At 41.5% G+C, this 17,640-nt stretch overlaps 1 protein-coding gene across 1 annotated transcript; it reads right to left on the bottom strand.

Moving 5' to 3' along the window:
- Positions 1 to 14,761: 14,761 nt before the first annotated feature.
- Positions 14,762 to 16,469, bottom strand: LOC126592711 (calmodulin-7). The gene is made up of 2 exons (XM_050258472.1): positions 16,290 to 16,469; positions 14,762 to 15,302 (listed from the first exon to the last, which is right to left on the bottom strand). The coding sequence occupies exons 1-2, from the start codon at positions 16,363 to 16,365 to the stop codon at positions 14,929 to 14,931; spliced, it is 450 nt and encodes a 149-aa protein (XP_050114429.1). The 5' UTR covers positions 16,366 to 16,469; the 3' UTR covers positions 14,762 to 14,928.
- Positions 16,470 to 17,640: the final 1,171 nt, after the last annotated feature.

Consider the following 17,640-nt stretch of genomic DNA (forward strand, 5'->3'; position numbering starts at 1 on the left):
GAGATTTCTTCAAAGGCCCTTGAGGCTTGTTCTTGAACTTTGTTTGAAATTTCTTCAAGGGCCATCGAGGCTTGATCTTGAAGGTTGAAATTGGACCACAAGGAGCTTCACGTGTTAGATGATCTTTGGCTTTGGTAGTGGATGAATCGGCACGTATTTTGTTGCGCTTTTTTACTTTCCATAGCCTTGATCTTGAACTAGGTTAGAGGATTTTCTGGATTCCTCCAATTGTTGACTTTCCACAGGCTTATTCTTGAACTGGGTTGGAGGATTTTCTGGTTTCCTCCAATTGTTGACTTTCCACAGGTTATTCTTGAACTGGGTTAGAGGACTTTCTAGCTTCCTCCGATTGTTTGAACTTACTCTTTTTTTTTTATGTGGAGTTGGATTTGATTCAAGGGTGATGGACACTTGATCTCGAATCGTACTTGTGATTTCTTCAAGGGTAGTCGATGCTTGATCTTGAATTTGGCTGGAAGCTTCTTCAAGGGCTGTTAAGGCTTGATCTTGAAGGTTGATTCGAACTCATGGCAAGCAGGCACGAGGTGAAGGTGACGACCTGTTTCTTTGTTCAATCTTTCTAATTCACACCTGAGCAGTTTGGTCAACGGTATGATCTTCAAGAGTAGTGGGCGCTTCTTCCAGTTGGTGACTTAATCTTTAAGGATTTGATTCAAGGGTGATGAATCGGCACGTGCAGCTCACAACGCCTAGCAAGTCGACCCAAGAATTTGAGGGTCAAAACAAGTCCACCAAACACAGAGTGATTATAACCCTGATGATATGAGATACCTTTGATTTTGAAGAAGTAGCGGATGAATCGGCACCTGCTTTGTTGCGCTTGTCTCCACATGCTTCAATGTATCATTTTCACTTGCCTTATCTATTCTTTGGGCAGATGTGGTATCTTCTCTAGAAGCATAAGATGTTGAGATAATGGGTACTTTGAGAGCAGTGTTAGGTAAGTAATCAGGGAAGGGTTCCAGGCAGTTGGTTCCAGATCGGAAGATTGATACCAAGTGCTGGCTGATTGCTTTCTTTCTTCTTATCCCGCAGGTAAGAACAAGGACAAAGAAAAGGACAGAGAGAAAGCCTGATATGAAATACTCTTGCTTTCGAAGAAGTGGTGACGATTTGACAGCGTTGCACAGCGAGGCTTTGCTCTTCGGCGATGGTGCCTTCAATATGTTGTTGAAGCTTCTCGAGCTCTTGGATTCAACTCAGACTCCTTCTGTTGGGTTGGTTGATTGTGCAGGGAATGGGAGACTTGATCTTGAAGGAAATCAGCACGTTGTCTCCATATGCTTCAAGGTATCATTTTCACTTACCTTATCTGTTCTCTAGGCAAATGTGGCATCTTCTTCGAAAGTACATCAGCAGCTGAAGACGAGTACTCGAGAGCAATGCCAGGTAAGCAACTAGGCAAAGGTTCCAGGTAGTCGATTCTTTACCAGGAGTTTGAGTGGAGGTTCCGACATATTGCTTTCTTTATATTTGTCTTTGTAGGTAAGAACAAGGACAAGGGAAGGGACAGGGAGAAAGCATGATATGAGATACTCTTGCTTTCTACCCTTGTGATATGAGATACTTTTGCTTTGGTGTTATTTGTTTGCAAAGGTATTCCTGGAGAGGAAGAAACTTGAGTATTTCGAGAGGCTCTGCTGGGAGTGCACTCTTGGAAGTGAGGAAGGGTTGGGCATTTTTGCAGGTCTGCCCTGCTATGGAGGACGAAGGTCGACATATATAGGAATTTTCCAACAGCCAGCAGTGGCATTATTCATTTAATCTTGTCAGCAACCGTCGAGTAATAGACACAGTAAAATTCATGCGTTTTCGACTTTGTCAGAAATCTTTGACAAAATCGCCCGTGCTTTCTACAAAGTTGAGGTTGCATGTGAAATGTGCTAACAAGTCCTGAAAAGCCGGTCTTATTTTTAAATTCGGAGAGCGGTGCCTCTTCGATCTTTGAATCGGTGGCCTCGTTGCCTCTTTGATTTCTAAATAGGCTCTATTGCCTCTTCGATTTCTGAACAGGCTCTGTTGCCTCTTCTTTTTTATAGAGACATGAATCGCGTTCAAAAAACACACTTAGAGAGTTGCCGCTTTTAGGAATTTTCCTCTTTTTTGTATTTCTAATAACTCGATTTACACAACCTCTTCTTCCTTCATCATTCCTGCAAATGGCTTGCCCATCTGACCGTCATCTTGATTTGAATGTTGGGGAAGATGTTGATATGTCTTCTCCAAACAACATATGGCACCCATTATTCTTATCCCCTACTGGTCATCTTACGGTTGGGGACTCTGTGATGAAGAATGACATAAACGCTACGGTGGTAGCTAGAAATCTTCTCACCCCCAAAGACAACAGGATCCTTTCCAAGCGGTCTGATGAGATGGCTTTTCAGGACTCTCTGGCTTTCAGTGTTCAGTGTGTAGGCTTCGTATCAAATATGGGCCAATGCCTTCTTGCTCGAACTCATCAAGTTGAGTCACTGATGGCTGAGGTGGCGAGCCTTAAGCAAGAGATTAGAGGGCTTAAGCTTGAAAACAGAGAGTTTCACATGCTTGCCAATAGTTACTCGACGAGCATGAAGAGAAAGCTCGACCAGCTGCAGGAATCCGAAGGTCGTATTCAGAATGACCATCAGATGTTTGTGGCTTTACTCCAAATGCACCTATTGCCTTCGTCCTCTAGAGTTTTACCAAGTGTTGAGGCTGCAAATAATCAACTTCTGGTGCCTCCCCCTTCTGGAGCTCCGCCTAGTATTGAGGCGCAATCGGATCAACCTTGAAGATCCCCTCCTGTAAATTTGATTTGACTTTTTTTTTTGGCATGTGGAATGCGAATTTATGTAAATTTTTTAGAGAAATAAATAAAAGATGGACTTTATTTCACTAAATGCATTATATATATATATTCATATGTTTCTCATGGTGCCAGATGCTCCACCATTTTTTATCATTTTTTTTATGGTGCCAGATGCACCACCACTTCCTTTTTTTCTTTTTCTTTTTTCCCGGTGCTGGATGCACCCAAGACATATGTACATATATAATTATAATCTCCACTATCTTTTGGTGCTGGATGCACCACCCAAAACATATATATTATTTTCTTTATCTTTCGGTGCTGCACCCCCCACTTCTTTTTTCTTTCTTCCTCCTGTGTCGTGCATCCAGCAAGCTTCCATCATTATCTTTGTTTTTTTTTTCACGTGGTGCCAGCACCACTTTGCTCTACCATCCCCTTTCTTATTATATATTTTTTCTATATAAATTTGGGTGATGGGTAGAGGAATTTGCAGCGAGCGGAGCAAGGAGGCTGAGAAGATGGTGCTTCGAGCTTCACGACTGGCTAGTCGTTTGACGGCGGTCATTGAAGTTCTTTGCTATCATGGTGGTCATAGTGACGAGCTCGAGGGAGGTCAAGCGCTGCGGTGGATGATGGGCAGAGATGCATGATGGCAGAGCTTTGTGGAAGTTTGTTCACTTGAGGTTTCGCTGGAATAATGTTCCAGGAGGTGGAGCAGAGTGAAGGACTGCAAGAGCTTCCATTGAGGGCAAGGACAGCGATGGAGGTCCTGGTGCTGGAAGAAGCTGTTGATGCCGATGCTTAATAGATGGGCAGAAAGTGATGAGCAGCTTGGAGGCAAGAGATGGAGCACAATGTGGGTGCAAGGTCGGAGGATGAGCAAGGGATCAGGCGCCGGTGAGGGAAGTGCCGCTAGCCACAGAGAATGATGGGGCCGCCGTGTTTCTTGCTACTGACCATTGATTCAACAGGGCCTGGCATTTTGTGTTAGACCAAGAAAGCAACAGAGCTCAGGTGTTTACCTGCGGTAGGGAGGATGAGGGCAGATGAGGCTTACAGAGAACAGGCGAGGAAGTCGGCAACAACTGGATGGGGGATAAACGAGAACGCACCGCCTTCGAAGCCAGAGATGAACAAATCAGAAACGTTCCAGGAACGGAGCAGGGCGAAGCTTCCACCTTCGAAGATGAAGCAATCAAAGGCGTTCCAGGGGCGAAGCAAGATGAACTCGCCATTGCTGGCTCAGTCGTTGGGGTCGACCAGGCATGGAGAAACAGATGCCACCGTCAATGCTACTGCAGATTGTATAAGAACATTCCAACTCCCGCCTTTTAAGCACATCATTGCGGTAGAGACGGCAAGGATGAAATCGACGAGAATTTCTCAAGACACCCAACTCCCCCTTTACTTACTGCAGTCGGTTGAGATGGTAGAGAGGATAGAGGAGGTTGTTGGACTCTCGAATGACACTTTCACTGGAGCGACTTCAAAGGCTGAGACGGTCCAAGAGCGGAAGAGGAACTCCATGTCTTTGCGGGGAGTCTCTGGTGACCAAAACGTTTCGGCATGACCCGGGTCTATTTGAGTTAGGGGTGTCGGAGTCGAGGAGCTTGAGAATGCCGTCACAGATGTTGGAGAGCTCGATCTTGATCTTGGATCAATAGCTGCGGATCAAGGAGGCGTGGTCGTCGTTACCGCAGCTTTCCTTCTTCTGCTCGATGGAGGAGATGATGTGCCAGGAGGCACGGGCTTATGGAGTTTGCAATAATCGCTGCTGTTGTGAAGGAAGAAGGCAATGAGTCAGCCGTGGAAAAGCTTGGATTTGCTGCAGACATGGAGGAAGACAGTGTGGCTGAGCTTGACTGCCCCAATGTGGAGGAAGCTTGATGAAAAAGAAGGTAAAGATGGGTCTTCTCTCTGAATTCTTGAGGCCTTGAGCTATGTTGCATTCCATTTGATTTGGTGGATATTTTGTCACAGGCTTTATCTTTCTTTTTTTTTTCTGAAGAAACTGTGATTTAATTTTGTACAAAATAAATTTGTAATAAAATTGACCTTCTTTAATAAAACATTTATTCTTTTATTTTGATGTGACTGAACTCGAAAAATTGAACATTCGAGCTGCCTACGTACCCCTCCAAAGAAGAGATCAAGTCGTAACGTAGTTCAAATATATATATATATATATATATTGTATTTTCTTTTGGTGCCGTTTGCAGTTTTAGCTCGTGCAGGCAAGAAGCGTTGGTGTCGTGTTGCAGTTTCAGCTTGTGCAAGCAAGGAGCGTTGATATTGCCTTTTATGCTTGTGCAGACCAGGAGCTTAGTGCCATGCAGTTTAGGCTCGTGTAGGCGAGGGGCCTCGTGTCCTACAGTTTAGGCTCGTGCGGACAAAGAGCTTTGGTTCGTACAGTTTAGGCTCGTGTGAACAAGGAGCATTGTGTATTTGTCAAACGATCTTGGAGAGGCTTTCCTTGCAATCTTCATAGTAAGGTGTCTTAATTGAGTGTTTGAAGAAGTCTTCGGGGAAGAAATCGCGCATCGTGATGGGGACGGATGATCTTTGTGTTGAAATTTCATCATTTTTAACAATTTCCCGTTGCTTTTGAGGTTTACAAAAGCTGATTTGCCCTCTTTTCGGTTGATGAACTTGTGGAGGAGATGTAGGCTTCATGTGTAATTTCTTCGGAGTGACATGAATCCATCCTTCAACTTCACTTGACTCGAAGCATGCCCCTAGCGGTTGAGGTGAAAACTTTGAGTCGGAAGAGCCAGAAGTGATGGTGGTATAGTTTGACTTCACTATATCGTCAAGATATAGCTCAATGATTCCTTTATGAGCCAGCTTCATGATGAGATCTTTCAGCACGAAGCACTTTTCTGTTGGATGATTGATAAAGCGGTGGAATTTACAGTACCTTGGATTGTCGGTGCGATTCATCTCTTCTGGCCGTCTACACTCAGGCGAACCGATCACCTTCTTTTCCAGCAAGTCTTCTAACATGGCAACCACATCAGAGTCGGGGAATGGATAAGTCTTCTCCTCAAGCTCCTTCAAAATGCATTTATGCATCTCTTGATCACGAAAAGCTTCGGCTTGAATCGCCTTGCCTCGTGTAGGGATTTTGACAGGAGCTGTGTTTACCGTCATTGCTTCCTTGGTGGATTTCCACGCAGCCTTCTCCACCTTTGTCTCAAGAACTTTATCGTTCTTGTAGTCGGCGATCGGTTCTTTCTTCCCATGATGGGTGATGCTCAACTCCATGTCATGGGTGCGGGTGGCTAACTCCTCAAAAGTCTGTGGTTTGATGCCTTGAAGGATGTAGTGTAATCCCCATTGCATGCCTTGAACACACATCTCGATCGAGGAGGTCTCCAAAAATCTGTCTTTGCAGTCGAGACTTAGAGTGCGCCATCTGTTGATGTAGTTAATGACTGGCTCGTCCCTCCACTGCTTTGTGCTCGTCAGCTCTATCATGCTTATAGTGTGGCGAGTGTTGTAGAAGGGATTGAGGAATTCCCGCTCCAATTGCTCCCAGCTGTTGATAGATTCAGGCTTGAGGTCGGTGTACCAGTCGAAGGCGTTTCCTTTCAGCGAGTGCATAAACTGCTTGACGAGGTAGCCCCCTTCGGTCCCTGCGTTGTTGCAAGTTTCAACAAAATGGGCGACATGCTGCTTCGGGTTTCCCTTTCCATCAAACTGCATGAACTTTGGTGGTTGATATCCCATCGGCATCTTCAGGGCATCAATCTTCTTTGAATAAGGCTTCGAGTACAACCCGGAGGTATTTGAGCTCCTTTCGTACTATGCCTTGACGGTGTTGGCGATCATCTTTTGCAACTGCTTGATGGAGAGAGATCCCATGAGTGCCACTGCTTGGTCTGGTTTCGGCTTTTCTTCAACCTTCTCTACTGGAGGCTCTTCTTCTTCGTCGCCACCTTTCTTGAAGTTAGAGCTGAATCCTTCATCATGTCGTGCCCCCAACTTATTGACGAGTGCGGCAATTTGCAAGTCTTTCTCTTCTGCGGTCTTTGTGAGCTTTGCAATTGCTTCACTCATTTAAGCCAGCTGTTCTTCAATTGAGGTAACGCCGATGGTCATGACTTGTGCAACCATCATACGCGACTCTTCAGGCATCCAGGGTACTGATGAAGGACCCCGTTGGCCGCTTTGGGATGTCATCTGATGTGCCTCAACGGCTTGCTTCGATGCCCCTGGCGAGGTTAGGTTGATGACGAGCTTGCGTCTTTGATGCTCCACTTGCTCCCTCAGCGGCACTGACCTTGAAGTGGTTTGTTGAAGAGTAATTGTGGCGTCAATGGATGCTCCGATCATGGCAAAAGTACTCAGGCTTCTTCCCTTTGTGAGAACGGCATGTCCTTTGCTTGATGCCATTGATTTTGGAAGTGTGCTTGAATTTCTTGAACGGAGAAAGAGATGAGAGGTAGAGATTGTCCCACCGGGTGTGCCAAATTTGTGAACACCAAAAATCCTGCGATGAATGAGACAAGAACACGTGTACAAAATAATATTTGTATTAATGATTTAGGGGTTACAATCTCTCTCAAATTTGATCCTCTGATTCGATCTCCGTCAGGTGTTGATTTGTGGATTGTGATGTTGATCCAAGGGCCGTCGAGGCTTAATCTCGGATGAATGGTTGGAAGTTTCTTCAAGGGGGCCTTTTGGGCTTGATCTTGAAGGTTAATGGATGAACAGATCTTTAAGGGCTTTTGGGCTTAATCTTGAAGAACTGTTGATGAACGGATCTTCAAGGGGCCTTTGGGGCTTGATCTTGATGAACAGTTGATGGATAGATCTTTAAGGGCTTTAGGCTTTATCTTGAAGAACGGTTGGATGTGTGGATTTGTTGATGTTGTTGATCCAAAGGGCCGTCAGGGCTTGATCTAGGGATGAACGGATGATGAATGATGAACACTTTCTTCAAGGGCCGTCGGGGCTTGATCTTGAATTGGTGGAAGTTCTTCAAGGGCTATTGGGGCTTGATCTTGAAAGTTGAGTTGACGAAGAACGAAGAGAGCTTTCTTGATCCTTCGGGATTTCTTGGGAATTTAGGAGGTTTGATGCTTGAAAGCTTTAGAACTTCAAAGCTTCAAGGATTTAGGGAATTCTCTTCCAATTTGGGAGTTGAGAAATGTATATGTGAATTCTTTCTTTTAATTCCTTTTCTTTTTTTGTATGAAATGGCTTTTATTTATAGAATTTTCCAAGGTCTAATTTTGAATATAATATTCAGATGAAATAAATCGTTTCTGCCAGGTGTTGACATGTGTCTTGTTTGATGACTTTTTCGATTTATTTTGATTTTTCGTTTAGTCACACGCTACGTGTAAAATTTATGTGACACGTAAGCGTTGAAATTTTAATTATCGGTCAACATTTATTTTACTGAAATTTCGATGTCTACATACATGTTTAATGTTATTCCATTGTTGATGTTTGATTATTTTTTTGGATAATGCTACGGAGATCAAATTTTTTAAACCAAATTTGCAAACCAAATGATGTGGTTGTTGATGATTGAATTATTACTTAATCGTTGATGAACATCCTTATTTCTTATTGGTGACACATCATTTGGTTCGCAAATTTGGTTTAAAAATTTGGTTTCTTAATGTTACCCTGTTTTTTTTTTTTTTAAATTTCTAACTCAGGATGTTGGTTGTCCATGGCATATTCATGCCTCTCCTACACCCACAAGTCCTCAATGACCTTTATGATTAAGTCATACAATAATGAGCATATTTGTACTAGGGTTAGGAAGAACTCTAATGCAACTTTGACCTAGATAGCTAGAAAATTGGGTAATAGGTTAATCTCATACCCAAACAAGAAGCCGGATTCTATGAAGAGTGAGCTAAAAGACAATTATGCGGTTAAAGCTTGCTAGATACAATTATGGGGAGCAAGGCAAAAGGCTAAAATGGTCGTGGAGGGGAAGCATACTGAATGTTATGGTAAGCTAAGAAGATATGGGAACAAAGTTCTCAAATCAAATCCAGGAAGCATTATGAAGATTCAGGTTGACAGAAGCTTGGGGTATCCTGTCTTCAAGCATTTCTTATTTCCTTTGCATTAGTGAGAGATTGTTTTGTGAATGGATGTAGGCCTTTTATTGAAGTTGATGGGTGCTTCTTGAAAAGGCCTTTTGGAGGCCAACTATTCACAACAGTTAGCTTAGATAGTAGTTCTACAGTGTTTCCAATAGTTATGGCAGTGGTTGAATTAGAGTGCAAAAATAGCTAGACACTCTTCATGATACACTTGGAAACAATGGTTGACAGTTGCGATATAGACAACATTCCATGGGCCTTTATGTCAGATAGACAAAAGGTAATAGTCTTATTATTATTTTGCTTTTCTTTAACATACTTTGATTAAAGGAATTTTGCTGACAAAGTTGTGTTATACTTGAACGGTGTTATTGACATGGTTGCAAACATATTTCTACACTCTCATATAGACATTGTTGTAGACACATTCATATAGGTGAAGACGAGTATGAAGTGCATGACATTTCCCAAAGGCACATTATGCGAATGCCTACTAGTCATTGTAGTTGTATGGAATGGCAAATTAGTGGAATTCCATGTAAACTAGAAAACTATTGTCATGAAGTCTTCATCAAAGAGAAGTATGTGGCATCATACTCATCCTATTCACCCTATTCCAGATGAGAGATACTAGGCGAACGACCCTTATGATGTCATTCATCCCCCACCCTTAAGGAAACCTCGCGGGCGGCCTACAAAAAATAGGAGAAAAAGGCGGAGAACGTAAGAATGGAGGAAAGAGAAAGAGGTCTTATGCATTATCATTTAAAATTTGTGGTACATTGTGTCATAATAGAAAAAATGTGCCCAAAAGGAAATCTTGCATCAATGAAAGAAGAGGTGCAGATGTTGCATGGGGAAGGGGAAGAGCAAGTCAAGGAGTCGATGCACCAAAGACAACTGGTAACACTAGGAAATGAGGTCAAAATCTATTTTTCATATTTACTGGATACCACAATGTGATTTTTTTTTTATTCTTTTGTTTTTAGTTTTTATATATGAAATCATTCTTCATAATTTCGTTTTATTTTGGTGTTTCTGTTGATAGTTCCAAATGAAGGAATTCAAATTAGTGGCACTCATCCAGCAAGCTAAGAAATTGGAAGTCAAGCTTCTAAACCAAGTCAAGAGATTAGAAGCCAAGCCAATGAAACAAACCAAGTAGTTGGGTTTTGACTTTTAGTTTAGAATTTGAGTATAATATGGGAAATATTATGTTTGGTTGTACATTGTTCTTAAATTTGCCGTGTTAAGTTTTATTTTTAATTATTGCAATCTGTTATGAAAATATTGGATCGTTAAATGTTGGATATTGTTGAGTGTTGGATTGTTCTTAAATCTGCAATGTTAAATTTCATTTTAATTATACATTGCTTCAATGTTTAAAGCTCACTGCCATTCAAATTCAATATATCTTATTATGCCTGTCGAACTGATCGCTCGATGGATCTCATGTGAAACTCAAGCCGCTATGAGAGACCAGCCTAACTGGAATAATATGGGAAAATATTACGTTTCGGTGGAATAAGATGGGAAATATTATGTTTAGGGTGTTTGGTTACAAGTGGAATATCATATTTCTAATTGGAATATATATAAGGTTAATTTTGTCATTATAAAATTATTTGATATTGATGTTAGCATAAAATTAACGAAACCCTAGTGGAATGAGTTTTGTGAAATGATTTTAAAACGTCAGGGGTACTTTTGATATGTTGAAAACCTGAGGTAATTTTGTGAAAACACAAAAAACCTCAGAGGGTATGTGTAGTTAACCTGAAGATTCAAGGTCGTGTAAAAGTTGTACATTCAAAGCTTGGTCCAATGAATGGATTTAACCCAGCCCTAACTTTTTCTCCTTTGCCAATCCAGGAAATTGTGTTGATGATTAGCATCATTAAATATGGTTGGAAAAATGCAATGAATACGGGGCATGATACACTGCATTGTCCATTACAGGTTCAAAAACATTCTGGAACTTCTTGTCTTCTTCATAAGTGAGAGGCAAAAATGGGTTATTGGGCAGTTGCACCTTGCTCTGTGGTGCTAGCATATCAGATTGAGCTTTCTCATCAAATTCTGATGCCTGTTTTGGCACCAAGTATCCTGACCAACTCTAACCAATATGTGAAAAGGGGAACCGTCTTGTTTTCCCATCTTCCATTGCATTGGTGGTAGAAGTGGCAATGGTGGCGTATCTTCCAGATTGACCACAGTGGCTTCAAGGGGCAGGACTAATCTAAGAAGGGTAGAATCTAATGGTTCCAATGTTTTTCTTCGTAACATCAAGTTCTTGGCCTGATGATCGGTAAGAATTCTGATGTTAAGGGTGTTTATTTGTTTTGTATGTAGTCCTTGATTTGTGCGTTTTAGAGAAAGGAAAACATGATTTGAAATTTAGAAACCACGACAAACGATACATCTTATGTACCTAAACATGAAGCGGAGAACGGAGACCCTTATGTGGCCGCGCATTGCCACTCCTCATGCTAGAGCATAGCAGCTGGAAATCCTTGCCACCACTACTGACTACCATAACTTCCATCGCAACAGCTTAAACCCAAGAAGTTAAAGCTCAACCTAAGCGTCCAGGTGTCGTTGCCCAGTCCACAACCATGCAGGCCCACAACAAGCAGGCATTATCCCAATAAGGCAAGGGCAGGAGGTCCTGACAGCCCACTATGTAGGAGCTCAACACATGTTGCTCAGGCCATTAGATCCAATTCAACAAGCCCGCTCGAAGCAAGCCTAGCGCGAACCCAGCTTGCCCGAAGGACAAGTTTGTTAACCCACGCTCTAGCCCACTCCCCGACCTGTTTTAGCAACCTAGCTGCGACTCAAAATCACTCGTAAATCGATTCAATGGAACTAATCGCCACTCCCTGTACCGAACCTAGCCTGGGTCGGACCTACCCGTTTGACCGTCAAAACGGCGACTAAATCAAGATTTTCTCCCTATTTTTCGATTGATTCGATCCATTCTAGCATAAATTTGTGCCCGTTGTTCATTACACTTTTACCATTCTTGGAGACTCCTATCAACTGAGTTTTTCCACCCTAAAAGGTGATCCACACGTATCCTGGTAGGTCACGAACATGACCAGCGCCTTCACGCAGCAGACCACCTTGGTGAATCAACTCCTTGAGCACATCGAGATACCTCATCAAGAGTGTGTTGCGTCACGATGTGTTCAAGGAGTTGATTACCAAGGTGGTCTGCTGCTCGAGGGCGCTGTTCATGTTTGCAACCCACCAAGATAGGAATGGATCGCCATTCAGGGAGGAAGAGCTCAGTTGATAGGCATATTTAAGAGTGGTGGAAGTGTAATAACAGCATATGTGAATTTGAGCTATAATGGGTCAAATGAACCAAAAATGGGGTGAGAAAATCCCTGATTTAGTCAGTGGTTTGATGGTCAAGCCGGTTGGTCCGGCCTGGGCTGGGTTCGGTACCAGGAGAGGTGACTAGTTCGACTAAACCAGTCTATGAGCGGTCTTGGGGGGCGGCTAGGTCTCTGGAGCAAGTCGGGGCGTAGGCTAGAATACGAGTTAGAAAACTTGGCCTTAGGGCGGGCTGGACTCGCGTTAAGCCTGCAGCGCGGGCCTGTTGGATTGGATCTAATGGCCTGAGCAACATGTGCTGAGCTCCTACATAGTAGGGTCGTCCGGGCCTCTTGCCCTTGCCTCATTGGGATAACACCTGCTTGTTGTGACTCTACATGGTTGTGGACTGGGCAACAACACCGAGACGCTTAGGTTAAGCTCAAACCTCTTGGGTTTGGACTACTGCGATGGAAGTTATGGTAGTCAGCGGTGATGGCAAGGATCTTCCAGCTACCGTGCTCAAGCATGAAGAGCAGCAGTGCACGGCCACATAAAGGTCTCTGTTCTCACGTCCATGTCTAGGTACATACAATGTATCGTTCGTCGTGGTTTTTGAATTTCAAGTCATGTTTTTCTTTCTCTAAGACATGCAAATCAAGGAATTAAAAATTCGAAGATAAGGAGCCCTAGAAAAATTCAAGGAGGATAAAACTCCGAAAGGAATCGCGAGAGCTTCTTCGAGAATTAAATTAGCTCTCAATGAAAGTAGTAAAACTCCGCCGTCTTCAGTCTCCACAAAATTGTACCTACAAAACCATTAAGCACCTCTAACATGCAATGGAGAATGGGAAAACAACACAGTTCCCTTTTTTTACAATTTAATTTAATCAAGAACATTTTGGTAATAGTTAAGTTTGTTTCTATTTTAATTCAGATGAGTTAGTAAACAAATTATAAGAAATCAATGTCGTTCCTATCTTTTGTCTAGATAGTCTAATGAACAACTTCAATGAAATCGGAATTCTATCTCCCTTCTAGAGGGAGAGGAAGAACAAACCATGTCAGAGAAAGTAACTCGTTAGAAAAACAGGTGGGCATAATAAGCCATATTACAAGTCCAGATTAGGAGGTGGCACAAGGACAAAATGCATATTCCATACTTAACAGTAGTCCTGTATGTACGTAACATACTTAAAGTGCCTTAGAGAATCCTTCTTCATCTCGGATGTGAAAATAGGTTCCAAATCAAGCAAATATTCGACGGTGTTTCGCGATAGTAGATACCCCGGTGTTTTTAACTATCGAATCTTGACTCGTGTGATTTTAACCAAAGATCTGACCGTTGAAAGATTCAAAATATCTAATACTCCAGAACTCCGTAAAAAATTTCCCAAAGTTGAGACCCTAAGTCAAGTGATGACCACCCCAATACTTAAGGGCTGGTTTGGTATTGATGTGCTTTGAAAAAAAATTGTTTCTGCTGTAAGAATAAATTGTGAAATAAAGCAGCAAAGTGTTTGATAAACTTTTTTGTAAAAGTGTTTTTGGAAAAAAAAAAAAAAGCAGTATGATAGTGTTTGGTAAACTTTTATGTAAAACAGCTGTGACTATGAAATGACCAAAAATGGTATAATACTAAATGTGCTATTAATTTAATTTTCTTAACAAATATTGGTTAATTTTCTTTATAATTTTTATCCACTATTGCCATTTTTTTATATTTCATTCCAGCATTATCTAGTCATTATTCTTACGATATTTTAATCCTCTTTTGACATTTTTTATTCCATTCCATTATCCTCTGGTCTTCTTCTTCAATGATACAACTGCAAGCACTCCATCCAAATCCTCCCTCTGAAAAGCTCAAATCACCTTCTTTTTTTTGTGAAAAAACCCATATCAAAATTCTTCATTTTCGACGCCACCGGGGTGCCCCGGTCCCGATCAACCGAAACCGGCACAATGCAACACAGCGGGTTCATCTTCAACCCCAATCAGACCATCCTATCAGACAAAAAGCGAATTCGATCGTTGAAATCGGAATCCCTTCCAGCGCCGATCAAACGGCTCCGATTTATACAAATACAGGACCCGATCCAAAGCCAAAACGAACCTTAAATGACTCGAAGCTTCTGGTTCTAGAGAGAGAAAGAAGAAACAGATACAGAGACTCATGAAGAGCTTTGCGCAGCAAGAAGAAATGGAGGACGGTATTTCTGAGATTGTGAAAGTTCCATTAAATTCTATTGTTCACCAGCCTCTTGAAAAAAAAAGCTGGTTTTGAGAAGCTACATTTTGCTACTTCCAACTTTTTGCCACTACTTCAACTTTTTGCCACTTCTTAAGCTTAAAATGACAGTGACTTTGAAAATAAGCTAAGTTACCAAACACAAATTTTACCCTAGCTTTTTTTCATCCCAACTTTTTTTAAAATCACCTCAACTCCAAATCATACCTAAAGAAAATCGTCCATCCAACATAGAACAACGAATCCTCCCGCAAAGTTAAAAGGGGTTACCAATAAACCATAAAATGGAAACAAGTAAAGTGAGATTAAAAAACAAATTGAACTGCCAAACCATTGTCAAAAGACCACACCACCTCCATAACAAGAGTCTTAATACTCTTTTTCAAGGCTTGATTACAAAAACCATAACATAAAAATGGAAGCTAGGAATCCCAAATTAAGTGAGTTGGGGTTCGACTAGTGGTATCTCACTTAGCCATCATCACCTTCACAAACTCCTCATAATTTATCTGCCCATCACCATCAACATCAGCCTCCCGGATCATCTCATCCACTTCCTCATCTGTGAGCTTCTCCCCAAGATTGGTCATCACATGGCGGAGCTCCGCAGCTGAAATGAAGCCATTCTGATCCTTGTCAAACACTCTGAAAGCCTCTTTAAGCTCCTCCTCAGAGTCGGTGTCTTTCATCTTCCTGGCCATGAGGTTTAAGAACTCAGGAAAGTCAATGGTCCCATTACCATCAGCATCCACTTCATTGATCATGTCCTGGAGCTCTGCCTCAGTCGGGTTCTGCCCCAATGATCTCATGACAGTGCCAAGCTCCTTAGTTGTGATACAGCCTGCATAACAAAATTATTAGAAACAGCAATAAGTTGCGTCGTTTGCTTGGGCAGCAGATGTTTGCTTATGAGGAACTCAACTAACGCATCCAAATGCTTAATAGTAACAACTTTCTATCTAATAACCACAACAAGAAACACAAGAAATGCAGATTTTGGGACGAGATACAGAAAATTATTGGCATTCATATCCTTCGAGATACTGGAAACCAGCGCCCATTTTGAACTAGTTCACCGCGCAAACATAAATAGCCGTAGAGTAAGAACAATCTATATGCAAAACACCCGTTGTGCAATATCAATTTTAAAAGCATGGTATAGCAACTACGATCACCTATTAAAAAAACAACGCATATCAATTTTAAATTTCCTAGCAGCAAGAGTAATGAAGAACGAACACACACATCCCAAGCACGTACCAGCCTAACATGGAAATCGTAAGAAATTACAACGCATCAGGGCATCCAACAAATACTGCATCGCAGAACGCCATATAATTCCGCAAGAAAGAAATCAATTGCCTATGTCGCATACTTATGCAACTTGATATGAGTTGGCATTTTAACAAATGGGTCTTGTTGCACAGCCTATCATATCACAGAGATCCGAAATTAACTGCCATTTTTACTAATCACCCATCCTAATACCATTCCAACACGAGATTAAACCTATTTCAAATTTGAAATTTTGAATCGATCAAACTGATTTATAATTTCCACATACCCAGCTAGCTAATAATTTCACGAAACAAAACATAAAAAAATAAAATTTGAATTTCAAAATCGACGATCTACAATTCTCCGAAAATAAATCAAATTAAAAAAGCAAACAACATTTACAACAAGATCCCATGCAAAGATTAGATCCTAAATCAGAAAACGCCAGACGCAGATCTGACATAGATGAAGGAATCCAAACATGTAAATGATATGCATAATATAACTGTAAATAATGGGTGGACAAGAGACAGAGAAATCTGAGTCTAACCATCTCCATCCTTGTCGAATAGACTGAAGGCTTCCTTGAACTCAGAGATCTGATCGTCGGTCAGTTGATCCGCCATTGATCCTTGATTTTTTTCTCTTTGTTTTTCTTCTTCTCTTCGAAATTAGCGAGCAAAGAGAGAGAGAGAGAGTGTCTCGGACAAACAAGGAAAAGTTGTGGGTTTACGCGTTAAGCTGATATTTTTATATCGCCTCCCATCCAATCATCTCCTTTCCCATCCCCATTTGACCATTTTACCCTTATTCCCCTTTATGCTCTTCCCAGTCGTGCATCTCCAAATTACCATATTGTCCATATCATATGACTAGAACAAAAATATACATCTTTCTATACCATCATATCTCCTTATCAAGTGAGTTCAATAATCTAAATTATTTATCAATAGAACTATGGTCGTCAATCAAAATTCTATGAAATTACTATTTTAATTTCCCATCAAAACTGAACAAAATTATAAAAAAAAATGTTCAATTTATTTAAACTATGGTTGTCATACATAAACATAAATTTTACTATTTTTTTACACCAACCTCACAGTCAGGTTAGCATATCATGATCTATTTAAAAAAAAACTGCTCGTCATTTTTCCAATTTTCATAACTGATTTTGTTTTTTTAAATTTCAAAAACTAATCACACTTTATAATAGAAAAACAAAATGAGATGAGATTGCTCACATGGTGTGTGTGGACACCTGCTAGTAATTCTAATAAATATGGGTGAATTGTAATTTTGCACTTGCTTCCAACATCCTTATTTTTACTCTTTTTAGTAACTTCAACTACAATCAAGGACTGAAATGCCGATAATATTGGTTTTTTGAGTTACCGATATTTTAATGCTTATCCAATGAGTTTTCGTAAAAATATCGCGATATTATCGATAATATCGTGATATTATCGATATTGTCGTGATATTATCGATATTATCAATAATATCGTGATATATTAAATCTTTCTCTTGCCTCTCTCTCTTCTCTGCATCCCTAGAACCCATTCCCATCTCCCCCCTTCCCCTTCCCTGCAACCCCCCACCCCTTCCCCACCCACGCCAACTTCTCCTTCTCTCTCAGCTCACTCCCTCTTTCTCCCCCCTCTCTAGCACAGACTCTCCCTCTCACGACGATCTACACTCACGCACCCATTTACACACCCACACCCATCAACGACGGTACCAAAATCATCATTGGCGTCAACCTTCTCTCCCTTCGTCTTCGTGAAGCTCCGAGGCACCCAAAGGACACCCAACCCAGGTCCGGCGAGCCATGGGTATGCGAGCCCAAGTCCCGAGTAGACCGTACCCATCTAGGCGATTGCAAATCCCAAACGCGCAGC

The sequence above is a fragment of the Malus sylvestris genome, chromosome 12 (assembly GCF_916048215.2).
Source record: "Malus sylvestris chromosome 12, drMalSylv7.2, whole genome shotgun sequence".
Classification (NCBI taxonomy): Eukaryota; Viridiplantae; Streptophyta; class Magnoliopsida; order Rosales; family Rosaceae; genus Malus; species Malus sylvestris.